The sequence below is a fragment of the Erpetoichthys calabaricus genome, chromosome 2, assembly GCF_900747795.2.
Source record: "Erpetoichthys calabaricus chromosome 2, fErpCal1.3, whole genome shotgun sequence".
In the NCBI taxonomy this organism is placed as follows: Eukaryota; Metazoa; Chordata; class Cladistia; order Polypteriformes; family Polypteridae; genus Erpetoichthys; species Erpetoichthys calabaricus.
The window spans coordinates 338,993,411-339,020,093 of NC_041395.2; the positions used below are offsets into that span (position 1 = coordinate 338,993,411).

Sequence of the window (26,683 nt, forward strand, 5' to 3'; positions counted from 1 at the left end):
GATACGCTTCCTAGTCAGGCAGAAGTACAGCGGTCCTTGTATCATCACTATTCAAAAGCTCCCTGTGGCGGCCCCCATAGAGCTTGACAGGGCAGGCACATGGAACCACAACTTCTATGCAGCTCAGCAGGAGTCCATAATGCTGCTGCCTTTGCCCATAGCAGGCAGTCACCACCTATGCTATTAGGATACCAGCCCTGCAGTAATGCCCGTCCACATCCAGGTTCTGGCATGGAAAGGAGGTATTGTTAGTCTCTCCCTGACCTTCTATTATCAAGGCTTTCTGGCCAGGTAAGGGGGTGGGCTTCACACAAGCTGAGATGCCGGTTCGTCCCTCAAACATGAAGTAGATGTAGAGGTGGGCTTTATTCAAGGCTAATGGGAGCTGGCTGTGGGACTGCTCAGACTAGTTGGCTCCTTTGCTTGAAATCCCTCTTGGCTGGGTTAGAGGTAAAGACTACTGGTGGTCTCTTTCAACGTCCCACGCATCGCAACCCTAACAGGTGTCTGAGGTGCAGAGGTGCTTAAGTTGGAGAGTGAAAAAATGATCATAAGGAGGGTTTTGTGGCATATTTCAAAGATAATCCCAAATAAACACCCCTCTTCATTTATTGCAGTTGGTCTGGTCAATTTGTCAGTTAGCTTGACTGTTTATTGTGCAAATAACACACAGTTGATATTCTGATATTTCAAAATCTTTATTCAGATATTTAGACAGTACATTGATATTTTAAAAAATCTCTTGAGATTATGCCAAGGACATGACAGTAAATGCCAACATCTGAGTTAGAAGACAGGAGAAGGACACTTAGAGAAAACATCATTCAAACACATGGAATCAAAATCAAAGAAGAGGAGTTTAACAGCCAGCTTTACTTCTGTTGCCGATACTCTCTTGACATATTAAGACCAGAGTGCTGTACTTATCTTCAGTGTTTCTAATCTAACATAGCAAACATAACATTATGAGACCCACATAATCCAATTGGAGGGCACAGTGGAGCAAAGCCTATGCTAGAAGTATCAGGTACCAGGGTGCCAGTCTATCACTGGTTCCACTCAAATTCACATGAGGTGCCCACGTCGATGGCTAACTGACCCCCAGTGCACATCTTTAGCATGTGGGAGGAAAACTCAAAGAGAACTTCACCTGAGGGGTTTGAACTCAAGATGTTAGCTCCAGGAAGCACCAGTGCAGCACCTCACCCAATCTGTAGACATGCTAGCTAAATTAGAGCTTTGGCATTAAGAAAACCCCCTAAATAGAATGAGCTGAAACTAAACATGAAGAAATAAGTGTGATGGTTATTTACTGTCTGTGTTTGATTTCTTTCAGACTGATGAAAAAGAAAAATCAAATTTAACGTTAATTTAAAAATGTGTCTTTAATCATGAACCTGATTTTAATGCAATTATCACCACATCTGTTTATAGTCAAGCTGAGGTTGCCTTTTGACTCCATTGAGATGCCATTGTCAAGATATTCAAAAACCCGATGAAGGAAGGCTTTCATATCTGACCACCTTTGACATTTTCGCTTTGTAAACCAGGGCACCAGCAAAAATAACCACTGCTACAATCAATGCCACTGACATAACCACAGTATTCAGATTCAGATTCTGCTCTAAATCTGTGAAGAAAAAATAGGAAAGAAAAAAGATGTTAATTAATATAAAGTACTGAATACAAAGATAGACATATTATTTTATATACTTAATGTCCATAGTCACCAACGTCCCAAGACACTTCACATAAAATATTATAGAGGGGGGTCTAATCATTACTGGGACTGCTGAACAGAGGGGTTGCCACAAAAGAGGACTATATACTGTAATTGGTGTTTCAGTGTTCATGCGCATGTCTGGCAAACACCACTAGGGGGCAGTGTTTGTCTTCTTAACAAGAGGTAGCTAAAGAGTAATAACTTAAGGGAAATAAATTTAGGAGAATGAAAATGGAGAACAAAAGGTAACTTATTAGACTGTCCCCAACTTGTGAAATGTTAACTAGAGAAGCGTCTAGGGCAGGGGTTCTTAAGCTGATGTCCCTGGACCCTTAGGGTGTCTATGTATGGGTTTCATTGGTCCGTGAAGGTCAGATAAAAATGAACATTTATATTCACTATACAGCCCTGTGCTGTTTATTCAGAGTAGATGTAGTAGTAGTAGTAATGGTGGTAGAAAACGTAGTAGTCGTAGATCTGCTTTAATTTGCACAAAAGGATTGTGTTTCATAATTATAATGAGTGGCCATTACTTTTTGTATATAAAGGAGTGTTTTTTTTTTTTAGATTGTTTACAATCAAATCTCGATAAATAAAGTACCTTATATTCATTGCATGCAAAGTTGTGTTTATGTTTATATTTTTGGGGAAGGGGGTCCATAGCTTTCATCAGATTCTTAAAGGGGTCTGTGACTCAGAAAGGTCTATGCTATATGTACACCTGCCATACTCAGGAGAGGACAAACTTTCTGCCCATTTAAAGGGAATCAGATGCTGAACATTATATAATACACTGGTTCTCAAACTGTTGGGCGGAACCCCTAGGGGGGCGCGAAGTAACAAAAAAGGGGGCGCGAAGATGTGAAAAAAAGAAAACAAGAATCGAAAATATGAAAAATACATCGATTGAAACCAAAACAAATTAACTTAAACTACATTCTGATACAAGAAAAATAAATACAGAGCTAGATAAATGTCGATAAAAGTTAAGTAGGTATAATAAAATATGCATCTATGATATATCATTAATTAAAAAAGAACAAATATATATTAGTAGGCTTCTTTCAAAAAAACCTTAGGGGGGCGTGATTAAAACTATTATGAAAACTCGGGTCGCAAATACTTAAAGGTTGAGAAATGCTGATATAATAAACAGAGTTCACAAGATGGAGCTCCTCAAGGATGAGCTCAGGGCTTACAGGGCACATTGCTAACCCAAAAAAGCAGTCCCAGGGATTTGACCAGAAGAAACCAAACTTTGGGTATAAGTCTGCCACCTCAGTGGACAGTTGAGTTCAGAGCCACAACATTAATCGTGACTTGGATTAAATTGGCATAAGTAGTACAAAGACTGAGTGATTTAGGTAATAATGGAAGGACTTTGGAAATATACAGCTGTGGAAGTGGGCAGCCAACCCAGGGTGTAAACAGGACATTGGCTGTTTATTTAAGCCTAGAAAGGCAGCATATTGTGTTTATTTTTCCTTGTTTACCTTAGATTGTGCTCACTCCATGCATTCAGACCTATTATTGTTTAATTTTTATTTTTTTAATAAATCTACTATTTTTGGGTCCTTAAGTTCCACAAATATACAATGGTTTTGATATTTATACAAGGTAATGATAACCAGGTGCCATTGTTTGACACTGATTTATCGCATAGTTTGGCTTATAATCCAAAGGTTTAGCAATAATGATAGATACAAATATTATGAAATTCACTATGCTAATGGAAGTTCTAAACGATTGATATCATTTTACAACATATTAATTTTATTTTAAAATGTGTGCTCATGCATACTGTGACTTACATTAAGTAAACATTAATATTCAGAGACAGTACTCCTTGTACTCCTCCACATGTCACAGCACATAAGAAATGATTTCTGTAAACAGGTTTGTAGTAGTGCTCACTTAGAAAGGTGCTATATAAAAAGATGGGGGTTTAACCACTCTACCCAAGTGTGAGGCGACCTGAAGGCAGATGTAGAATATGACAGGCCTTGGATGTGTTGAAAAGCCTGGAAACACCTGGGAATCTACAGGAGGTGCAGTAGTTGTAATGAAATTTTATGGGAAGTATTTTGTGTCCAGTATTGTTTGTCACCTGGACATTCATCTTATGGAATGGACTTCAAAAAAGAAAAAGAAAAAATGAATCTTTTAAGTGACTTTCACTGCACCCTGCATGTCAGGCTTCTTGTCTGCCTTCCCTTTGTTACCCTTGCTTGTCTCACATGATGTAAACAAGACCACAATAAATACTATTTGTGACAGTCAAGCTAGTTTTGAAGTGAAACTGCATAAAAAAGTTAACAGACACATATTCAATCATCTTCTTTTGGCTGCTCCCATTAGCGGTCGCCACAGTGGATCATCTGTTTCCATCTCATCCTGTCCTGTGCATCTTGCTCTGTCACACCCACCACCTTCATGTCCTCTTTCACCACATCCATAAACCTTCTCTTAGGCCTTCCTCTTTTCCTCTTGCCTGGTAGCTCTGTCCTTAACATCCCAAAATTTACCAGCATCTCTCCTCTGCACATGTCCAAACCAAGACAATCTCGCCTCTCAGACTTTGTCTCCAAACCGTCCCACCTGAACTGACCCTCTAATGTTCTCATTTCTAATCCTGTCCATCCTCGTCACACCCAATGCAAATCTTAACATCTTTAACTCTGCCACCTGCAGCTCTGTCTACTGTTTTTCGGTCAGTGCCACCATCTCTAACGCATATAACATAGCTGGTTTCACTAGCATCTTCTAGACCTTCCCTTTCACGCCTATTGGGACCTGCATGTCACAAATCACTCCTGACACTCTTCTCCACCACCCATTCCACCCTGCCTGCCCTCTCTTCTTCACCTCTCTTCCACACTCCCTGTTACTCTGTACTGTTGATCCCAAGTATTTAAACTCATCCACCTTCGCCAACTCTACTTCCTCCATCCTCACCATTCCACTGACCTCCCTCTAATTTACACACATGTATTCTTTGTTGTTCCTACTGACCTTCATTTCTCTCCTCTCTAGAGCATATCTCCACCTCTCCAGGGTCTCCTCCACCTGCTCACTACTCTTGCTACAGATCACAGTGTCATCAGCAAACATCATAGTCCACGGGAACTCCTGTCTAATCTCGTCTGTCAACCTGTCCATCACCATTGCAAATAAGAAAGGGCTCAGAGCTGATCCCTGATGTAATCCTACCTCCACATTGAATGCATCTGTCACTCCCACTGCAGACCTCACCACAGTCACACTTCCTCGTACATATCCTGTACAACTGTTATGTACTTCTCTGCCACTCCCAACTTTCTCATACAATACCATAATTCCTCTTGAGGCACCCTGTCATGTGTTTCCTCCAGGGCCACAAAGACCCACTGCATCTCCTTCTGGCCTTCTCTATAGTTCTCCATCAACACCCTCAGAGCAAACATCACATCTGTGGTGCTCTTTGTTGGCATGAAACCACACTGCTGCTCACTAATCATCACCTCACTTCTTAACCGAGCTTCCACTACTCTTTCCTATAACTTCATGTTGTGGCTCATCAATTTTATCCCCCTGTAACTACTACAGCTCTGCACATCCCCCTTATTGTTAAAACTCGGTACCTTATATATATATCTAATAACACTTCTTTTCCACTCCACAATCTGGTTAAAAACTCCACTGCCATCACAACCAACAGGTATTTCATCTGGACCAACAGCCTCTCCATTCTGCATCCTCTTCATAGCTGTTCTTACTTTCTCCTTGTTCTTACTTCCTCCTTGCTAATCTGTTGTACTTCCTGATGCACTATCTCCACATCATCCAACCTTCTCTCCTCTCATTCTCTTCATTCATCAGCATCTCAAAGTACTCTTTCCATCTGGTCAATGCACACTCCTCGGTTGTGAGTACGTTTCCATCTTGATCCTTTATCACCCTAACCTGCTGCACATCTTTCCCAACTTGCCCCCTCTGTCTAGCCCACCAGTCCTTTTGTCTATCCTTAGTGTCCAACCTCTCATACACCTTTTCTTTAGCCTTCGCCATCTCTCTCTTCACCTTGCACCTTATCTCCTTGTACTCTTGTCTACTTTCTGCATCTCTTTGATTATCCCAGTTCTTATTCACCATCCTCTTCCTCTGTATACTCTCTTGTACTTCCCCATTCCACCACCAGGTTTCCTTTTCCTCTTTCCTATGTCTAGATGTCATTCCAAGCACCCTTCTTGCTGTCACCCTTACTACTTCTGCTGTAGTTTACCAGCTGTCTAGTAATTCTTCACTGCCATCCAGTGCCTGTCTTACCTCCTCACTGAACTCAACCTCACAGTCTTCCTTTTTCAACTTTCACCATTTAATTCTTGGCTCTTCCCTTACTCTCCTTCTCTTTTTGATCTTCAACGTCATCCTACAGACCACCATCCTATGCTGTTTAACTACACTTTCCCCTGCCATCACTTTGCAGTCTCCAATCTTATTTAGACTGGCCCTCCCGCATAGAATATAATCTACTTGTGTGCATCTTCTTCTGCTCTTATATGTCACCCTCTGTTCCTCCCTGTTCTTGAAATATGCATTCACCACAGCCATATCCATCCTTGTTGCAAAATCCACTACCATCTGACCTTCTTCATTCCTCTCCTTGACACCATACCTACCCATCACCTCCTCATCTCCTCTGTTCCTTTCACCAACATATCCATTGAAATCTGCTCTAATCACCACTGTCTCTCCTTTGGGTACACTGTCCATCGCTTATTTCTCATCCTTCACATATCCAACTTTCGGGGCATATGCACTAACAACATTCACCATCACATCTCCAATTTCCAGCTTCAAAATCATCACTCTGTCTGACACTCTTTTCACCTCCAAAACACTCTTGACATACTGTTCATTCAGAATAACCCCTACCCCATTTCCCCTCCCATCCACACTATGACAGAACAATTTGAACCCACCTCCGAACCACCTGGCCTTACTCCCCTTCCATTTAGTCTCTTGAAAGCACAACATATCAGCTTTCTTTTACTCCATCACATCTATCTATCTATCTATCTATCTATCTATCTATCTATCTATCTATCTATCTATCTATCTATCTATCTATCTATCTATCTATCTATCTATCTATCTATCTATCTATCTATCTATCTATCAATTAAGAACTGTTCTTCTTAATAGTTGCCAAAATGACAAAAGTAAGTCAGTCTGTGACAAAGCAAAAAGAGATTCACTGAAAGCATTCTTCACTAACTTAGACCCAAAAAATAGATTCAGCCTTACTGTTATTGTTTTGAGTCTTCCCAGCAAGGTAGAGGGGTCCTTGGGAAATGAAGTGTTTCTGGCTCACCAAAGACATCGACCTCCTCACCCTGCCTGTGCCATTTGTGCTGTCAATGCAGTCCTGAGAGCATCGGGTGTCTAGACTGTCAGCTTCACACAGAATGACACTACAGGTGATGAACACCTAAAAGCAGAACAACAATATAAACATTTGGTAGAATCAACAAGCAGATAAAATGATTATATTTGGAAGTATGAGTGAATGTGTGCTCATCGCTCACCTGGGGGTAACTTCCAATAAAACTGTAGGCTGTCAGTCCAAAGTTAAATTGAGTCTGATTGGTGGGAAAGATTTTTACACTGTCATCTTTAACACACCTAGAAGAGACACAATTCAATGTATAAATCAATTGTTTAATTAGACAGAACATTCTAGCACCAAGTGAGAAATGTGTCTGTTGTTTCACATTTATGTTAGATTAGCTATGTAAGCCCATGCTGTAAAAAGCCCGGGCTCCTAGAAACCACAGATTCTGGCACTTCAATCAATCAATCAATCGCATTGGTTTGCACATTAGCAGCTAAGTGAGGCTTTCTTTCCTTGGTGGTTTCATTTTGCCGACGTGCTCGCCTCAGTTGTCTATCAGTGGCTAAGCGAGTTTCTCTGTCCTTGGAGGTTTCGTTTTTTTCCAATGCTCTCGCCTCGCTTGTGTATTAGCGAGTTTCTCTTTTCTCAGCAGTTTCACTTTGGCGACATAGTCAATTTCTTTGAGCTTCATGCTGTTCCCTTGCACTTTCTGACCGGTCAGACAAACACACACACTTCGACGCATCAACGTTTATATATAAGATAACAATCTTGAATCACTATCCTTCCAGTGAGGATTCCAGAACAGACTTTACAACTATCAAAATATTTAAGTGTATTTTACTCACATTTTATGATTTTTTTTCTGTTTATATTTCAACATTATGTTGTGTGAATATCAATAATAATTAATATTGAACCTCAGAGGCAGTTACCATGATAGCTTTTCAGAAATAAAGTCATTATTTAAGGTATCCAACAGGTCCAATATGATCAATAAATACATACTCAATGAAAAGTTACATTAATATCTCATTTAATTTATACGCTTACTTTGACTGAGCTATTAATAAACTAGCCAAGTCCAATGATTTGACACTGTTCAGTTCTACTCACTTTTAAGGAAGAAAAATCTAGAAGGCAGTGACTTTTTATTCACGAAGCAAGTCAAATGACAAAGGTTCTGAGACAACAATCACTTCACTCAGGACTGATAATTCAGTGAAAATATAATTGGCAGCTAACTGGAAATTTACCAGGAAAGAGGGACCTAAAAGTTGTGACAGATGAAAGTGTTCATATGCTGACTAACAGTAGAAGAGTAAACACTTATGATGTTCCTGGTGTGAGTGCCATAGTGAATGGACTGGGATCCTGATCAGGATGGAAGGTGGTTCCTTACACGAAGGGAGGTCTTATCGGAAGGACAGAGATGGACTGGTTTCTCGTCCAGGATGGTTGTTTGTAATTTTTTCCAGAAGGGAAGCCTCATCGGAAGGATAGACGGTGTCTGCTTCTCTGAGTCATGGATTCCCTTTTGGCTTTTGCATCTGGAGGTTGAGGCTTTCTGGTGCCCCACAGTATCAGCATTGTTGAAGTCTAAAGTGTAAACGAGTGAACTTCAAAAAGACTAATGCACTTCTACCTTAAACTTACCAATATTCACAAACATGAACAACCAGATTTCTACAAACAATATTTCTGGATAATCGAGCCCAAGTGAGAAATGTTGTTTTGAGTCAAAGCTAAATGCTGCTTTCTAACAGAAGAAAGACAATGGTGGGTATGAGTTGGTTTGGGCTTCATTGGGTTCGATTACTAACAGATCTATGATTGCATCAGGTGATTATATAGGAATTGGAAGGTTATCTGTTTGGATCATGAACTGGGACAAAATCTGACCAACTTGCTAGTTAACAATCCTAAACAACAAAACAGATTTACAAGAAATGGCTACGGAAAAGAAATCTGCATTTTATACTCATCCAGGCAAAGTCCAAATTCCACTGTAATGTTGCAGTTAGAACTCAGACAAACAGTCTGCAATATATACTACATCAATGTCAACAAGTTAACCAAGTTCTGAGGGTGAGGAGGATGATGGGCTAAAATTGCTCTTAACCAAAGTGAATGACTGACTAATGGTGCAGTGCAGGAGATCTGACCCACAAATACATCTGAACAGTTTCACACCTTAGTATACGTGGACAATGAATGTGGAATCATTTTTGGATGATTAGACATTGAACAATGAATACTGTATATATGTTGTCATTACTTCTATGTTGTTAAATTTCAAGCATTATTAGGATTTAGAATGAAGCTCCAAAATGTCTGAGAATTGAAATCTCTGACAATTTAAAGGGCAACCAAGAAACTCACCTAAAGATAAGGGCCTAATCTGTACCATTAAACACTTTTAAACATGTAAATGTGATTTACCCATTTGAAATGATGTCATAATAGATGGAGTCATTGGGGTCATCATGTGGCGTACTCCGGCATGTGTCGACAAACAGCTTAATGTTCTCCAGTGATGACTGCACACTGATGCCAATGTACAACATCTGCCCGAGTTCCACCTTAACTGGGTACTCGCTGGGGTTGATGATGCTTGTGAAATCGCTGCTGTCATAAAAAACTCAAACAAAAAGGTGAAGGTCCCAAAGCCGGCTTCAGAGAATTTGTAGTCAGACTTGTGAGGGCTAAATGAAGCAGACACTTGACCCGTATTTGGATAAGCACAACTGAAGGGAATCTCCACCTGGTTTCCTTTGCTTATAATTTGATTAGGATAATCAAAAGTTGAAATTTCATTCTTGAAAATGATGGCAGTGCCATTATGCTAAAAAAGAATTTACGAGTTAAAGTATTAACTATTATACTGGGGATGTTAAAAAAAGTCAAACCAAATAAAACATACAAAGCACAGACATAACTATCATGTTTCAAACTGTCATTTACTTTCACAATGATTGGTTGTCCTCAATCATGTGACTGTCATATGAAAAAAAAAACAGAAACACAACAGGCAGAGACTGAAGGGACCTTCAATCAGGCAAAGGAAAGACTAAGACAAGGCCAAGTTTAAAAAGAAATTATGTCAACTGAGTTTATTTATGTCCAGAGACAGTATGATTACTTCCCTGTTCTCTACTTTTCCCACGTTTTGTCACCGAGCCCCATATTTTCGTGTTTGTTGCCATGAAACATTGCTCAAGGTTTGGTCTTTTGATGGGAGAAGAAGTAAGTTTAAAAGATTACTATGAGTAAGTACCTCGATCAGGAGATGAAAACCAAAGTGGCAAAGTTAAAGAATAAGAGCACCAATGTCCAAGCCAAAGGAAGCGTGAAAGTCAAGTTGTCTAAGTGGAACCTTACTGTTAGTGGATGGTTCTACTCAAAATTGCTACTTCTCCCCTCTGAGCAGACATTGTCCTGTGGTTTATCTCTGTCAGGACAGTGATCATGGCCAAGCTCCCTGTCCTGTGGGAAGAAGGAATGGAGGCAGACTTTGAAAGGAAGAAGGAGAAGTCGAAGGAGTTAGCAGAATATGTTGCCATATTTATACCAGATGGTAAGTGGCATCTTAGTTGCTTCAATCACAAACACATGACCCAGCTGGAATGGTGTTGCAGAAAATAACACAAGCAGAGATAAAATAAATCAAAATGGTCGAGAAGAGTCTGAAAATGAATTGGGACTATAAGTTAAAATTCTGATGGCCCTTCGAGAATGTTATAGACCTGGATTTGATCCCCAATGCAGCCTTCTTTACCTGTTAGGAATGAACTGGTGTCCCACTTGTTGAAAACATTTACCCCTTTGAATAGAAAAGTAAATGACTGATATGCATATCAGGTACCAAGAAACAGAGATTGTTTCTAGTTGATTTAAAAAGAAAATTGTCACAAGTAGTAGAGTTCTAACACTTAGAAGACAAATGGTTGGCACCTAAAATTAAATGCAAAACACATTTGTACACACCAAGTACACACCAAGTGGGTAAGAGATAAAATCAGTACAAAGTTCAAAACAATCACAGAACATGCGACTCAAACGTAAATAAAATGGTTGCCGTAACCCTGTGTCCATGTACCTCTAACTCTACACAAGTGCAAGTAGGAAATGATGAGGGTCTTATAGTACAATAAGAAGACATAATAGGACACATGGAGGTCAAAATAATGCACTTTGGAGTCCCAGACCCAAAAAATATATGTTTTTTAAATCTTCATAAGTGATACTCCACGCAGGGAGGACCCGTGAAGTGAACCAGGTCTCCTAGCAGCGCTACCACTGTGCCACCCCACGTACTGTATAATACCCTTTTATTATTATTTGATTTAGATTAGTTTCCTGTTTTGGGTATTCACACCAATGATGTCAGTCATGTTTTAATTGTTGCAGTAGTTGACCAGCATGCAGCTGCTGCTGCTTATTGTGAGTGCACTGATATGGGATGTCAGTCATCACCATGTTGTACAAGGATTACATGTACTGTATAAACTTAAAGTACGAAAAAACTTGTTTTAAAAAAAATCAAAAGCTTACTAAAAGCATTGATTTGTCCTCATTTTCTACGCCTGCCCTTGCACTCTTGATGCTAGACGGACAGTCCTTTGTCATACTTGCCACCTCTGGCTATGGTATGTGTTGAGTTTTGATGCACATTTACCTCTTGTAAAATACTCTTTCAGGAGCAAAATGTTACTTCCCCTGCAAACAGACCTATTCTCATCTCATATTTACATTTTAATTATGTATATCCGTAACTTAATTCTTTTCTTCACGACCTAAAGTAATGATGTTGATTTTACAATATGTCTTTAGTTTGTTTGATTTACTGTAGATGATGTTATCATTCTATCACACTGTAGTAATTAAGAAATACGGTTTGATCCTTGCTGGACATCTGTCATCATTGTTATTAGCAATGCTACAACCTTTCAGCCTTGTCTTCAGACCCTTTTGCAGATTGATCCCCTTGTGCTTGTATACTTATTTTTGGGGTAGTTCTTTTTGAAAGATGGGGGTATCAACACTGAATGAGAGAAAGCAGTGAAGTTTCAGAATCAATTTTTTTGATTTCTTGGATTATAAACAGTGAGATGGCCATCTTGATGCCTTACTTTCTTTTTGTCAACCTAACTGGACAATAGGACTACTGCTGTGGAGCGGTAAGATTGAACTGGTTTTGTTTTTGTCTTAGAGCTGTCTGCCCATTCATATTACATCTACATTTATTAAAACCTTTGTTTTCAAGTATTGCAAGAAACACAAAGTTTGGGGCTGCACGAACTCTAAGGGTCTTGTAGAAATACAGTGGATACATTCACCCCCTTCAAAATATTCACATCTTCTTGCTTTGCAGCCTGAAAGGAAGACACAAAAAAAATTCTCCAGCTGAAATTACTCAAAGCAGCTTATGAGAGCCAAGTGAAAGATAAAATAGCAGCAGTTCAGAAAAAAATAAATAAATAAATAAAAAAACAGAGTCACTGAGATGGTTAAAGGATCACCCTATCCTTGCGTATTTTTTCACCTACATTTAAAAGGGGACCCAGCTTTTTTTCTGCGGCTTTCTGTCTGCTATTTTCACACTATAAATATATCAATATATACTGAAATTTTGTAAATAGCAAATGGTGTACAGTACTTCATATGGCATTTAGGATTCAACAAATTTATCCTGTACATGTCAATGAAATCCCCCAAAAAATTACAGTATAAGAAAATCTAAACTAAGCACACAGCAGACTTACTGATTTCAACCTGTAATTAACTACTTAGTGTACATTTCAAGGGCGACACAGTGGCGTGGTGGTAGAGCTGCTGCCTCACAATAAGGAGATCGGGGTTTACATCCCAGGTCCTCCCTGTGTGGAGTTTGCATGTTTTCCCAGTGTCTGTGTAGGTTTCCTCAGGTGCTGTGGTTTCCACCCACAGTCTAAAGATGTGCAGGTTAGGTGGATTGGTGATCCTAAATTGGCCCTAATGTGCATTTGGTGTGTCTTTGCCCTGTGATGGACTGGCACCCTGTTCAAGGTTTGTTTTCTGCCTTGTGCCCTATGCTAGCTGGGATAGGCTCTGGCACCCACCTGTGACCCTGCTCAGGACTGAGCGGGTTTGAAAATGACTGACTGACATTTCTATCCAAAAGATAGAATCGCAAAGCAAGTTGTACTCCCCTCCGCTGGAATTTCCTTTAAAGTTTATGACCACACATTTTTAATGTTAGAAGTACACAATGAAGGCTGTATTATTTTTTTTTTTTTTAGTTTTTATATTTAAACATTGTTTCATGTACATACATCTTTTGATGCAAACTGCAACTGTCAGTCACTATTAAGTGTCAAAAATTATACATTTCCAAACATAGAACAAATATGACAGAAACATCTAGTTTCACCTCTTTGTTTGTGGACCTCTGCTGGATTCCAACCTAAGAAAATGTTTTCTTTTTCACACTGTTGTGGGGTACAAAATCTGTAAATTTTGTTCTGTATTTTCATTATATTTTGCTCAAGACAACAACAGATGAACTAAATTCAGGACATATCAAAGCATATCATATTCCCAGTTGAACTTCACTTTTAAAACAGCTGTTCCAGCAAAAGACGAAGACATGGAAATGCCTTAGGCTATCAATTACTTTATAACCTGAGAAAGGATGGACATCTGGAACAACAAGTAGCTAAATTGCTTTACAGCCTTGGAAAGGAAGACATGCCAGTAGGTATTAAGCAACATCAAAAAAAGTTTTATTGTTTGGGGAAAATGGACGCGTGAATTCATTCATCATATTGACAGCCAGCCAAGCAGAAGATCTAACAATCACATCTTGCAAAGCCCCCTGGTAAAATTTTATAATAAATATGCCTCATCTGAAGAACGATATAGGAGGGAGGAAGAAGAAGGGAGAAGGGAACAGAGTGACATCAGAAGAGGGCACCGGCAACGTGCATCCGTTTCCATCTGATTATCAGAAAAGCATCTCATGAATAACTACGAGTGCTAGATCACAAGCCGCTTGCCACATTCATTCTTCTCATCTTTACTTTTTCGTAAGCTTTTGTTAAAGACTATATAAATCCAGACTTTTCTATCAGTCCTATTTTCTATTATTCTTTGGTCTACTGGTATTATTAATCCTGTCAAAAAATTCCATTCTGTTTTTAACTTTTGTCACACATGTTCGACTAGGAGGGAGCCGAATGGACCAAGTGGAGGTAATTACCCACCAGGCCCTGGGGTGGCAGAGTGTGCTAAATCTTATTCTGTTATCCAGTGTGTTGAGACTCATTCTTTTACACTTTCTATGCTTTGTCTTAATGTCTAGAGTGATTGAAGTAATAAGGTAGATTTCTTTGAGCACCTGGTGCAGCCGGAGATTTGCCATTACCTCTGAGGTTTATTAAGGGCTGAGGGTGAGAGCTCCACACAAAAGTAGGGAACAGGACGTAAAGTAAGACATTCTTGGCTGATAAATGGCCTGTAGTCAAGGATGCTGAGCCTTTGTATGTTTAAATGTATTCTTGGAGACCAAATTAATATTTAGGTCTGAGATATCTTTAAAGGGCGGCACGGTGGTGCAGTGGGTAGCGCTGCTGCCTCGCAGTTGGGTGATCTGGGGCCCTGGGTTCGCTTCCTGGGTCCTCCCTGCGTGGAGTTTGCATGTTCTCCCCGTGTCTGCGTGGGTTTCCTCCGGGCGCTCCGGTTTCCTCCCACAGTCCAAAGACATGCAGGTTAGGTGGATTGGCGATTCTAAATTGGCCCTAGTGTGTGCTTGGTGTGTGGGTGTGTTTGTGTGTGTCCTGCGGTGGGTTGGCACCCTGCCCGGGATTGTTTCCTGCCTTGTGCCCTGTGTTGGCTGGGGTTGGCTCCAGCAGACCCCCGTGACCCTGTGTTCGGATTCAGCGGGTTAGAAAATGGATGGATGGATGGATATCTTTAAAACATTGTATGTTGTTCGTGCCGATAATAAATAAGTCTCTTGAAGCGCTGAGAGTGTGACAGGTTGTGTTATTCCTAAGGACCTTGTGTGGTTTAAAGTGCCAGAGATTAACCAGCTGTGTGTGTCATTCATAGGGTACGGTTGAGTTTCTGTGTGTATGCGTATAGCTACGTATGCATGTGTTAATCTTAGGTGCAACAGGAGACCAATCTGGTAACGAATCTGATGAGTACACTTATCCCTAGGTAAAGGGTAAGTAGAGAGAAATACCATAATAATACACACACCAAAATCCAAATAAACAGAACAGAAGTCTGTGAGATTTCAAACTGTAATTATTATTGTAATTATTAAACTGTTTCCTTCATTAACTCCAAAGTACCTCATACTCATGAGGTTTAAATTTATGAAAAGAAGTCAACATATTATCATTACTACATGCACACTATGCAAATTACAATTTGAAATCAATAATTAACTGCTAAATCATTTAGATTGTTATTAAAAAGTTGTTGGCCTGGCTCATCCCGGCCTACTACACTAATACTGCGCATCCCTGTGTATGTCACGCAAAAAAAGACAATTTGACTATGGGTGCATGGTAAGCAAGTAACTTAAACAATCTGTAATTATTGTAATAAAGCATAGTTTCTTTAGTAGAGAAAATAACACAGTTTTGCAAATGAAGTGCATTAGCAGACAAAAGGATTTTGAATACTGTTGACATCAGGCGAATACAAGTTGCAGAGAACAGGCATATTGAAAAACCTCAAGCCACGGTTAATATGTTATCTCAAAATAGGGAATTCGATGACTGATGAACAAACAACAGTAAAATTCTGGTGATTGTGCTGCACATCCTTACACACGAGTGTTGAAAAAGGAAAAAAAAAAGAGTTCAGGAATTATCGGGATTAATAAAGTATCTATCTATCTATCTATCTATCTATCTATCTATCTATCTATCTATCTATCTATCTATCTATCTATCTATCTATCTATCTATCTATCTATCTATCTATCTATCTATCAGATGATAAAAGTAACTTCTTATATTTTGTCAATTGTTGTTCAGTTGAAATGCACGCTTAAAATAATTCAGCATGTGTGTCGTCAATAAAATTTCAAATCAGTTATTTTTTTGCTAAACACATTGTTAAAAAGTATGATCTTAATTTCAGCATAAGTCTTAAATTGTTCATTTTCCTGTCTCTTTTAAACCTGCTCTGTTTCTCTGCTAAGTTGTATAAGCAGACAGCAGGGTAAGCACTGGCCTTTGAAACGGCACTTGATATTAGAGATCTGGACAGACAGCGGTGTAAAGTTTGGTGTATAATAACTCAGGAAGGGTTTGCCTGCGTATCACTAAAAAGAGCCCCGTGTAACTGAACTTTAATAGAAATGTGACATTGTATGATGTGAACTGGTGATTGTGGGTGGCCTGGTCAGAAAAAAACAACAAAAGCTGTTCTAGTTTGGATTAAATTTCAGACACGTTAGGCATACCTCAAGTTCTGTCCGAGTGTTACAAATAAATCCTTAATTCTTTCAGACAATTTAATCAACCCTGTCATTTAGTTTTTGTGGCACATGGACCACGAGAGGCAGGTGTTATGAGACTCGGCCTTACAGTGGAGTCTTTTGAAACCAAAATATTTTGCAAGGGCCCTTATACAGAAAATTTATGGTAAATATTAGAAACTTAGCAATGCACACTACGCACATTTAACAAATGACATATATGCTAAATGCACCACACATAAGTATCACACACTGAAAGGGAACATCTTTTGAAAAATGACGCTCATGTTATCCTAGCTTGTCCTTTAGAACAACTGGGCCCTGCTTTGTTCATAACAAACTGGTTATCAAAAATGTACTGTTGTGTTTTCCAGTAAAATTAACTATGATTTTTTTTTTGTTTCATTTATGCTGTTTTATAAACACCCCGCTAGTTTAAAAACAACTTACTTTCCATGGGATTTTGTGAATTTGAGGAAGAGATCTTGAGCTGCAGCCTGTTCCACAGTTTTTGGGATACAGTTTACTCCACATAATGAAGCTGTTTTGTCTTATTTTCTTGTGACTGAACTGCTCTTCTAAATGTGACCTGTGACTTTATAGTAATATCTGTCTTTAAACAAACAGCGTTGCCACTATCACTGCGCTGAGAACTTTCCACTTCCATTTCGTAGGTATCTCCATGTGCATCAAAAACATAAAGTCACTAGAGATTAGCTTTACGGAGGTAACTTCTACAGCACACTTAATCATTACATTGTGATATACTGGGGTGCATCCATTGACTATAGCAGAGAAAAGAAGAAAACTGTACGACCATGATGACGTTTATTAAACTACTTGGTGTATCCAGATCTATGACACTAAAGTTTCTATATGTAGTTTTGTTTTAATTGACCGCTGTGAATTCTAAATTTGGAATAAAGACCATCAATTGTATTGTGTAATGACACGCCATGAATACAGTTTTTTAAAGACTGAAACCATTTGCATTTAGAAATACAATAAAAAGTACAATTCCACATAAACTCTACTCAAGTACAGTAATGAAAGTAAATGTCATTAGTTACTTCTCACCACTGTTTACCTGCAATCTCACATGAATAGAAAATTTTTGTCATGACCTTTAAACCCTCTGACCCTGTCATGTCACAACCACTCACTACCGGGTCGTAATTCTAGCAATAAAGTGACAACCATTCCAGAAAATGGTGGCACAATGCAAAAAAAAAAAATGGCATCATGGAAAAGACACATTCAGGAAGCAAACAAAGTTCATGTTTAGAATCCCTGAGTAAAACAAAACCCTACCTATGTGTTTTTTATTTCAGAAAACATCTCTGAAACTGCACAAATATTTTAACCAATATGCAAATCATAATAAGTATTGGCCAAAAACTTGGTCAAATCAGACAATAATGATGTCAAGTCAAATCAAGTTGGGGAGCATGCACTGGTACAGTGTGTTGCCGTACCCACTACACGGCGAGACAACTCAGGATCATTACGCAAATCTGAATAATGATGGAGAGTGGATAACCCAGAAAATGTTAAGGATGCATTAAACATATTGGAAAGAGTTTGAGCCATTTGGTGCTGACTGGAAATGAGTGAAAAATACCAAAGATGACAATTATCACCTAGAATATGACGATGCATAGAAAGCTTGGAGAATTGCCTCTTCAACAACTATGGAGGGTTCAGATCAGAAGAGGCTCTAGAAACAACCAGGATCACCTCTAGTCTGGTGTTTATTTAAATAAAACAGAGTGACCCCAGAGCTGCACCCAAAGTAAGAGCAGGAACTAGTCAAAGTCACCAAGGAAATTAGCTTGACCTTGAAGTCAGACGTGAGATTTTCTTTGGCAAGTGAGAAAGAACCAAAGGAGGAGAATTCTGGCATCCATCAGATTAATCCAAAATGGGGACAGAGACTGATGTAAAAGAAGAACAGTAGAGTTTTAAGGTGAGTTTTTAATTACATAAAACATTGTTCTCAATTTGAGTCACAGTTCAAGCGCATTTTGCCCTAATAATTTTGCTAACATGCCAATGCTTGGGTCGTTACCTGAATTTCTGTGCCACAGGAGTTCAAAGACAAGTTGGCAATCAGATGGCTTGAATTAGATGTCACGGTGCAGTTGGGGTCATTAAGGCGCGAGTTATGTTCTTTAAGGCCCGGGACCGAAGACTTCAGCACATACAGGCTCATCGTCGTCTCAGTGCACTCAACGTTAGCTTCGATGTCTGCAAGAAATAGTCACACTCAGCTGCTTTGCTCTGGAGTTCAAATATGAATCATTCTACTATAATACAAGCAAGTTTTTAAGGAATTGCAGAATACTAGTGAACCTCATTGTTTCCTTTTTTATATTATATTATGGCAAAAGTGGGCACACTTAAGTTATCTATGAACCCTAACCAAGACCAAAATGTATAATATTAACACAAATACTGGCTCACAAACTCACTCAGAATAACATGAAGGATGTCTGGAATGGATTGGCAATTATTACCGGACTGTTATGGTGTATACAATCTGTACATTTTGGTTTAATTTTCCATTATATTTTGGTCAGGATAAAACAACAGATGAACTAAATTTTAAGACAAATCAAAGCAGGTTTTCTCACACCTCACTTTTAAAACAGCTGTTTCCAACATTGAAAGGAAGACATTTATGGTGGGTCAATTACTTTATAACCTGGGAAAGGATGCTGTGCTGACACCCCAGGCTATTGATTACTTTATGGATGGACATCTGGAGTTTATGGCCTGGGAAAGGGAAACAGGCAATATCAAAGAACTTTATTATCTGGGAAAGAGTTTGAGCAAAATTCATCAATCACATTGACAGCCAGCCAATCAGGTGCATGGAACATTCATGTGCTGTGAAACCATGGCATGGAACTTTATAATAAATATGCCTTGGTTTTGGAAGAGGAGAGAAGAGGAGGAGGAAGGAGAAGAAGTAAAGAGAAGGAGGAGAAGAAGAGGAACAGACGAAGATGACATTGGTCATCAGAAAGGCATCATGAACATCCATTGCTAAATCAAACGCCTCCCTGGGACATTCATCCTTGTCATTTCAACTTTTTCGTAAGCTTTTCCTAAAGACTACATATATTCAGACTTTTCTATCAGTACCTATTTTCTATTATTCTTTGTTCCAGTGGTATTATTATTATTCTTGTAATAAATACTATGCTGCTTTTAACTTTCTATGCTTTGTCTTACTGTCTAGAGTGTGTGATATGCTGCCCGGACACAGACAGACGGACACCATTGTACAGTCCACCACACGTTTATTAAACATAATTTAAAGTCCAATAAAGTCCAGGCCTCTTCCAACACAGTGTCTGTTCCTTCAAGCCGCCTCCACTCTCCTGCACTCGACCTTGTCCGCTCCTCACCTGATTCCAGTCCTTCTCTGCAGGGAGGCGGCCCCTTTTATAATTACCCAGATGGGCTCCAGGTGATTCCCGACACTCCTAAGACACTCCCCTGTGTGGCGGAAGTGCCGGCTATACTTCCGGAAGCCCTCCGGGGGTTCTCTGTCTTCTTTCCCCCAGCACTTCCTGGTGTGGCGGAAGTGTTGGGGTTCCGGGTCCTTCAGGCATGGGGGCACCCCCTGGCGGAGACCACGGGCCCCTCCAGGGTTGGGCTTCCAAGCCCTGCACCCGTGGCCCTCAAAGGAACCAGGGTGGCCGCCCCCTCGTGGTCCGGAGGGGGCATGAGCCCTCCTCCTGCCCTCCTGGGCGTCCCGGCTGGGCACCACCCCCAGCCGCGTGCCACAAGTGATTGAATTAATAAGGTAGATTTCTAAGAGCACCTGGCGTAGCTGGAGATTTTGCCATTAGCTTTGTGCTGCGGGGTTTTAAGGCTGAGAGTGAGGCGCCACTCAATAGTTAGGGACAGTATGAGAAGAAGGTATTCTTGGCTGATAAATGGCCTATAGTCAAGGATACTGAGTCTTTGTATGTTTTAATATTTTCTTGGAGACCAAAAGTAACATTTAGGTCTGAGGTCTATTTAAAACATCACATGTTGTCCGTGCCGATAATAAGTAAGTCTCTTGAAGTGCTGAGTGACAGGCTGATGTGTGATTTAAAGTGCTAAGGGTTAATCAGCGTGTGTGTGTCATTCATGGGGCAGTGTTGTGGTTAGGGTCTGTGTGTGTGTTTATCTATGTGTGTGTGTGTGTTCATTTTAAAGTGCAACAGTAGACCAACCCGATAACGAACCTGACGAGAACATTTACCCTTGAGAAAACAGGTAAAGGGTAAGTAGAGGAAAATACTATGATAATACACGGACTCAAGCAATCCAGGGCTCAGGTGTTTGAAGGGGATGTGGACAAACCTAACACCCTAAACCAATTTTTTCATTCCCACTGCCATCTTCTTCCAATGACCAGTCTTTCCACACCAGCCCTACTACATCAACAACTCCTGCCACATCCTATGGAACGGCCAGTGATGAGTCCACCTCTGAGAATCACGGTGGTCTGTCCATAACTAAAGACCAAGTGAAGAGACACCTGCCGTGGAAAACATCCGGCATTGTTCCTGTTCTGAAGAAGGCAGGTGCCCCTTTACATAATGATTAAAGTCCAGTGGCACTCACATCTCACATCTGGAAGACCATTGAGAGGATGGTGGTGGAGTATATGAGTCATCTCTTGGTAGATCACCTGGACACACTGCAGTTTGCCTATTGGACAAACACTGGAGTGGAGAATTCAATTATCTCTCTGCTCCACAAACCTTATTCTTACCTGGACAAAGATGGCAGCACTGTGAGGATGGTGTTTTCTGATTTCTCCAGCCATGCCTTTTAAGGGGTCAATTCTGAGATATGCAGGTGGATGAGCCTGTGGTGTCCTGGATGATGGACTATCTGTCAGGCAGTACTGTACAATACTGTGTGAGCAACACTGGAGCACCACAATGAACAGGTCTGTCTGCTTTTCTCATCACTCCTTTCACCATTAAACACAAATATAACAGCATGTCATGTCACCTGCAGAAATTCCCAGGAGATTCTGCACTTATGGGGTGTATTGATAAAGAGGATGAGATACAGGAGAGAAGTAGGGTGGAGAAATTTGTTTCTTGGTGCAAACAGAATTTTCTGTATCTTAACATCAGCAAAACCAAAGAACTAGTTATTAACTTTACCAGCACCCAAAAAAACTCTATGTCCGGTCACTATTCAGGGAGTTGATGTAGAAGTGGTCCACTCCTACAAGTACTTGGGGTCCACATCAATGACAGGTTGGACTGATCTCAGAAGACAGTTTTTTTTTCTTTTGCATTTTCTGGCTTTTTAGTCATTCTGGTGTGTATCCCCTCTGGGGACAAACATCTATCTATCTATCTATCTATCTATCTATCTATCTATCTATCTATCTATCTATCTATCTATCTATCTATCTATCTATCTATCTATCTATCTATCTATCTATCTATCTATCTATCTATCTATCTATCTATCTGTCTATCTATTTGCAAAATAAAACACTAATGTAAGAGCCAATCCTAAAAAGCTAATGTTGTAGTCACAACATTAAAAGTCAAAACTTTTAAAGCGAGGACACTCCAGCTATGGAATTTTTTGCTTGAGTATCATGCTCAGTACTCCAACCTTACTGGTAGCTGCAGAATTCCGGAATCTTGTAACCAAGCAGATCACAAACCAAAAGAAGTACATAAAGTATAAATATCAAAACACCGGATTGTAAAAAGTAGGACTTTAGGGTTCTTCAAAACTCAGTTTGATGTTACTTGAGTATTAGGTGAATACAACTGGGGAGTTTGTTGGGCAGAATGGTCTGTTCTTGGCAGAACTATTTTCTCCTGAATGGGTGTCTTTTACAGTGATATAAAAGGGTGTGAACACAGTCATAATCTTCTTGGCTTCTACATAAGATAACATTCATCATGGCTGTCAGGTTCTAACCCAAGAGCATCAAGTGCAAGGCAAGCAAACAGGCCAACCCAACAGTCTGTCTTGCAGGGTCCATTCATGCACACCAATCAACCTAAAACACAAGTCCTTGGGAATGTATTAAGAAACCAGGAGTACCAAGATGAAAATTTGAGCAAACATAACATGCCAGCTCCACTTGAACCACTGAATCTGGTTGCTTCAAAAAATAATAGTTGTAAATAATTAAGTCAAGAAGAAATGTATATCTATAAATTATAATTGTCCCAGATAACTACAGTAGTATAGTTTATTCATTATTATCATCATCTATCAAAGCTTACAATTTGTTCACATAATAGTAAAATCCCATGAAATTCTATGAGTAAAGTTATTATAGAACAGAAAGCAGCACTTACTGCTGGGTGTCATAGTCGTCATCTTACTCACATTGGGCGTCTTAGGCACTACATTTACAAATATGCATCTCATATCAGACTGCTGCCTGGAAGAGAGGGAGTGACGTGTTGAAACATTTTTCTGCATTTTAACTCACATTTCTCTCGTTGTTTTTAAAAGACTTACAGTGCCACATTCCAAGCCATAAAACAAAATGGTATATAGTTGCCCACGTCATTTTCAGATGGGGTCCACATTACAGTTGCATTAATAGTTCTTGTCATGGTATCAAACTGGAATGATTTGTTCAGATTCAGTGGGCCTGTAACCACTATATTGGACACACTGGAAGAGAGAAAGTGTAATTACAAATGAAATTATAAACAACCTTCACAACAGTCTTATACAAATGTCATATAAATTAAGACACGTTAACATTAGAGGCATCAAAATTAATCAGAGCATGTGAATAAATATTTGTTCTTTGGTTTTCAAAGAAATATTCCTGATGCTTGACAGGATGATTGAGTCCTGTTTAATTTTTTAATTTTATCCTCTGTTAGTCGCACTCTTTACTCGTCACCTGTGAACAGTAGTTAGTGATGGAGGTTGATTACTGGAACAGCATTTGTGGCTGTGAGCCAAGCTAAATGTGGGCTGTCGGAACATAAACAGTGTGGTGGGAAGTAAAAAGCATTTTATCATGTGATATTAGTAATAGTTCTTCAGAAATGGACAGTGAGTGATTACATGATTGGTTCTAGTTATAGCTGTGGTGAGCATACAAATGTGATCATTCAGCTCAAATAAACAAAAAAGTGACTTCTGTTCTGACAAGAGTGATAGGAAATGTTTAAAAATAAGCCATAAGCCATTGCTATTTCATAAATCATTTGCTATCTAGTGATTGTTATTTTCTGTTTGGGCATTGTTATGGATTTAAATTAATTAATGTTCTTTCTAGGAACTTCATGTGGACAGTTCTTTTGGCACTCAAAAACAGTTCACGTATGAAATTGCACTGGAAGAACCACCCATTTTTATGTCCACATATCAGGGTTCATTTTAAAGCTCAAATAAACAATCGTATATGCAGAACACTCTTACCTGAATTAAATGTTTTTTGTCGTGCACTGGTTCTACCACACATTCAAGTAAAATGCCATTAAAGAACCAATATTTTTAAGAGGGTCATATCTTTTAGCAACATACAGAATCAAACACCACTGGTATGGTCTTTTCAATCCATTTTACCATCCTGATTTTTCAGTAGCATTGCTTCAGAAAAAGTGTAAGAATTGGAGGGATAGCAGTTGTCCTTTTGCATCTGAGCACTCCTAGACAATGTCTATGCTTGCACCTGAAGAAACTAAACAAACAGGGGTGTTCAGCATAAAGAGAGCCACTGTGAGGGTAAGTACAGTACATGATAAGTACAAACAGATCAACTGAGGATGCCATCTGTGTGGCTCTACATGCTGCCCTCTCGCACCTGGAAAAGCCCAACACCTATGTTTGGATGCTCTAGGTTGACTACAGCTCTGCATTTAATACCATCATACCTAACCAGCTGATCCAAAAACTCTATCCACTAGGACTTGCTCCGTCAATATGCAACTGGTTACTGGATTTTCTCACCAACCGCCCCCAGTCTGTCAGGATGGGCAAACACACATCCTCAACCCTTATCCTGAGCACTGATGTGCCGCAAGGATGTGTCCAAAGTCCCCTTCTCTATGCACTATTCACCCATGACTGTCAACCCATCCACCAATCAAACATTATTGTTAAATCTGCGGATGATCTGACTGTCATTGGGCTAGTAAAAGATAACAATGAAGCTGCATATAGGGAAGAGGTTCAGAATCTGACAGCATGGTGCTACACCAACAACCTGGTCTTAAATACCAAAAAGACCAAAGAAGTTATTCTGGACTTTAGGACTTTAGAACCACTAAAAAGACCAATCACAGTCTGATAACAATCAATGCAGATGCTGTACAGAGAGTTTCCAGCTTTAAGTCTCTAGGAGTCACCATCTCAGAGGACCTGCCCTGGGCTGTCAACAACTTGGCTATAATAGGCAAAGCACAACAACGCCTCTATTTTCTCAGGAAGCTAAGGAGAGCTGACCTCCCCCAGAAGCTGCTGGTTAATTTCCATAGATGCACTATAGAGAGCATTTTAACTAACTACATGATAGCCTGCAGGTACAACAGCTGCACCAAGGCTGCTAAAGAAGCCCTGCAGCAGGTCATAAAAACAGCAGTATACGACATATTTGGAATTATTTGACTTTTCTTTAAATGCACCTTGGGGCTTGTCACAAAAAGGAATTTCGTTGTGTTACACAATGACAATAAAGTGCTTAAACTTGAACTTGAACTTGGTGGGATTTATAAAACTACCTGTAAAGGGCTTGAGGGATCTTAAGACTAAAAATTGGTTTTATGTGAAAATTATATAAAACAATGTAATATGATTAGTGGAAGTTGCTGCAAAGATGCTGAACTCCACAGGGTGCAGATATCTTCATAAAACCACTACTCATGAGAATATTACACTCGCACCTTCCTTCACTGCTTTCAGTCAATAGGTCTGCCACTTCACCTTGTCCTTTAATTTCTGTTAAAATCAGTAATAGCAGACACAATACTTCTTTCATCAGCACAGTCTCGCATACCTTTGCTGTGAGATTGTTAGTTATACGACATTATCGCTTATTGATTAAGAGAATATCAATGTGCTGATTGAACAGGCTGGAACAAGTTGAAATGAGTTTCGGTTGCTCACCACACATGCGCTTTGCAGTCTGCACGCCAGCTTTGCATGGTAAGTGTAAACCAGACTTTAAAATGTCGATTAAAAACTACACTTGATGTTTGTAAAATGTTTCCACAACATATGTTCTTTTCTCACAATTTATAACAAAATAGCTACATCATGGGTGGCATGGTGGTGTAGTGGGTAGCGCTGCTGCCTCACAGTTAGGAGACCTGGGTTCGCTTCCCGGGTCCTCCCTGCATGGAGTTTGCATGTTCTCCCTGTGTCTGTGTGGGTTTCCTCCGGGTACTCCAAAGACATGCAGGTTAGGTGCATTTGGTGATCCTAAATTGTCCTTGGTGTGTGCCCTGCGGTGGGCTGGCACCTTGCCCACAGTTTGTTCCTGCCTTGTGCTGGCTGGGATTGGCTCCAGCAGACCCCCGTGACCCTGTAGTTAGGATATAGCAGGTTGGATAATGGATGGATGGATAGCTACATCATTCGCACTGTGAAGGTCCCACATGAGCACTTTTCACTATTAAAATTTAGCGAAATGCAACTACTCCCCATGAACATTCTATTTTTAATAACTGAGAGATTTGCCCCAACCTTACTTCAGGTATGAAGTGATACAAAGAAGCCCTCTCTGGTCGTAATAAGTTATTATTTCAATTTCAGTTCATTTGAATTCAGTTTATTTTCTAATATACCTTTCAGTAGGATACCTGTGGTAGCTTGTCGGACAAGAGCACAAATAACAAAGTGCGCAGTGCAGGGTGCACCAGCATAGTTCAGCAAACACAAATCACTAAACAAAACAATGGAAAGTGACAATTACAATAAATATTACATAAGCAATGGCATTTTGACACTGATATCTGTTTGTCATAGCAAAGTATTGGAGTGGCATGTAGCCAAATTCCTGCACCTCCTTAATAATTAATAAAAATTCTTTGCATTTATATAACGCTTTTCTCACTACTCAAAGCGCTACTTAGAGCGTTCATTCGTAAACACA

The 26,683-nt window shown here is 39.7% G+C and overlaps 1 protein-coding gene across 2 annotated transcripts in view; it reads right to left on the reverse strand.

Annotated features, from left to right (window-relative positions):
• Positions 1-1,462: 1,462 nt before the first annotated feature.
• LOC114642722 (CUB and zona pellucida-like domain-containing protein 1) overlaps positions 1,463-26,683 on the reverse strand; it is a 70,681-nt gene continuing 45,460 nt past the window's right edge. Inside the window, exons 1-4 of one of the 2 annotated variants that reach the window (XM_051923517.1) lie at positions 9,540-9,754; positions 7,291-7,387; positions 7,010-7,193; positions 1,463-1,630 (exon numbers count right to left, since the gene is read on the reverse strand). In XM_051923517.1, coding sequence (XP_051779477.1) covers positions 1,485-1,630; positions 7,010-7,193; positions 7,291-7,387; positions 9,540-9,664 — 552 coding nt within the window. In that variant the 5' untranslated portion in view covers positions 9,665-9,754 and the 3' untranslated portion in view covers positions 1,463-1,484. Of the gene's footprint in view, positions 1,631-7,009; positions 7,194-7,290; positions 7,388-9,539; positions 9,755-26,683 lie in introns of those variants that run through there. The other variant, XM_051923518.1, reaches the window with a different exon arrangement.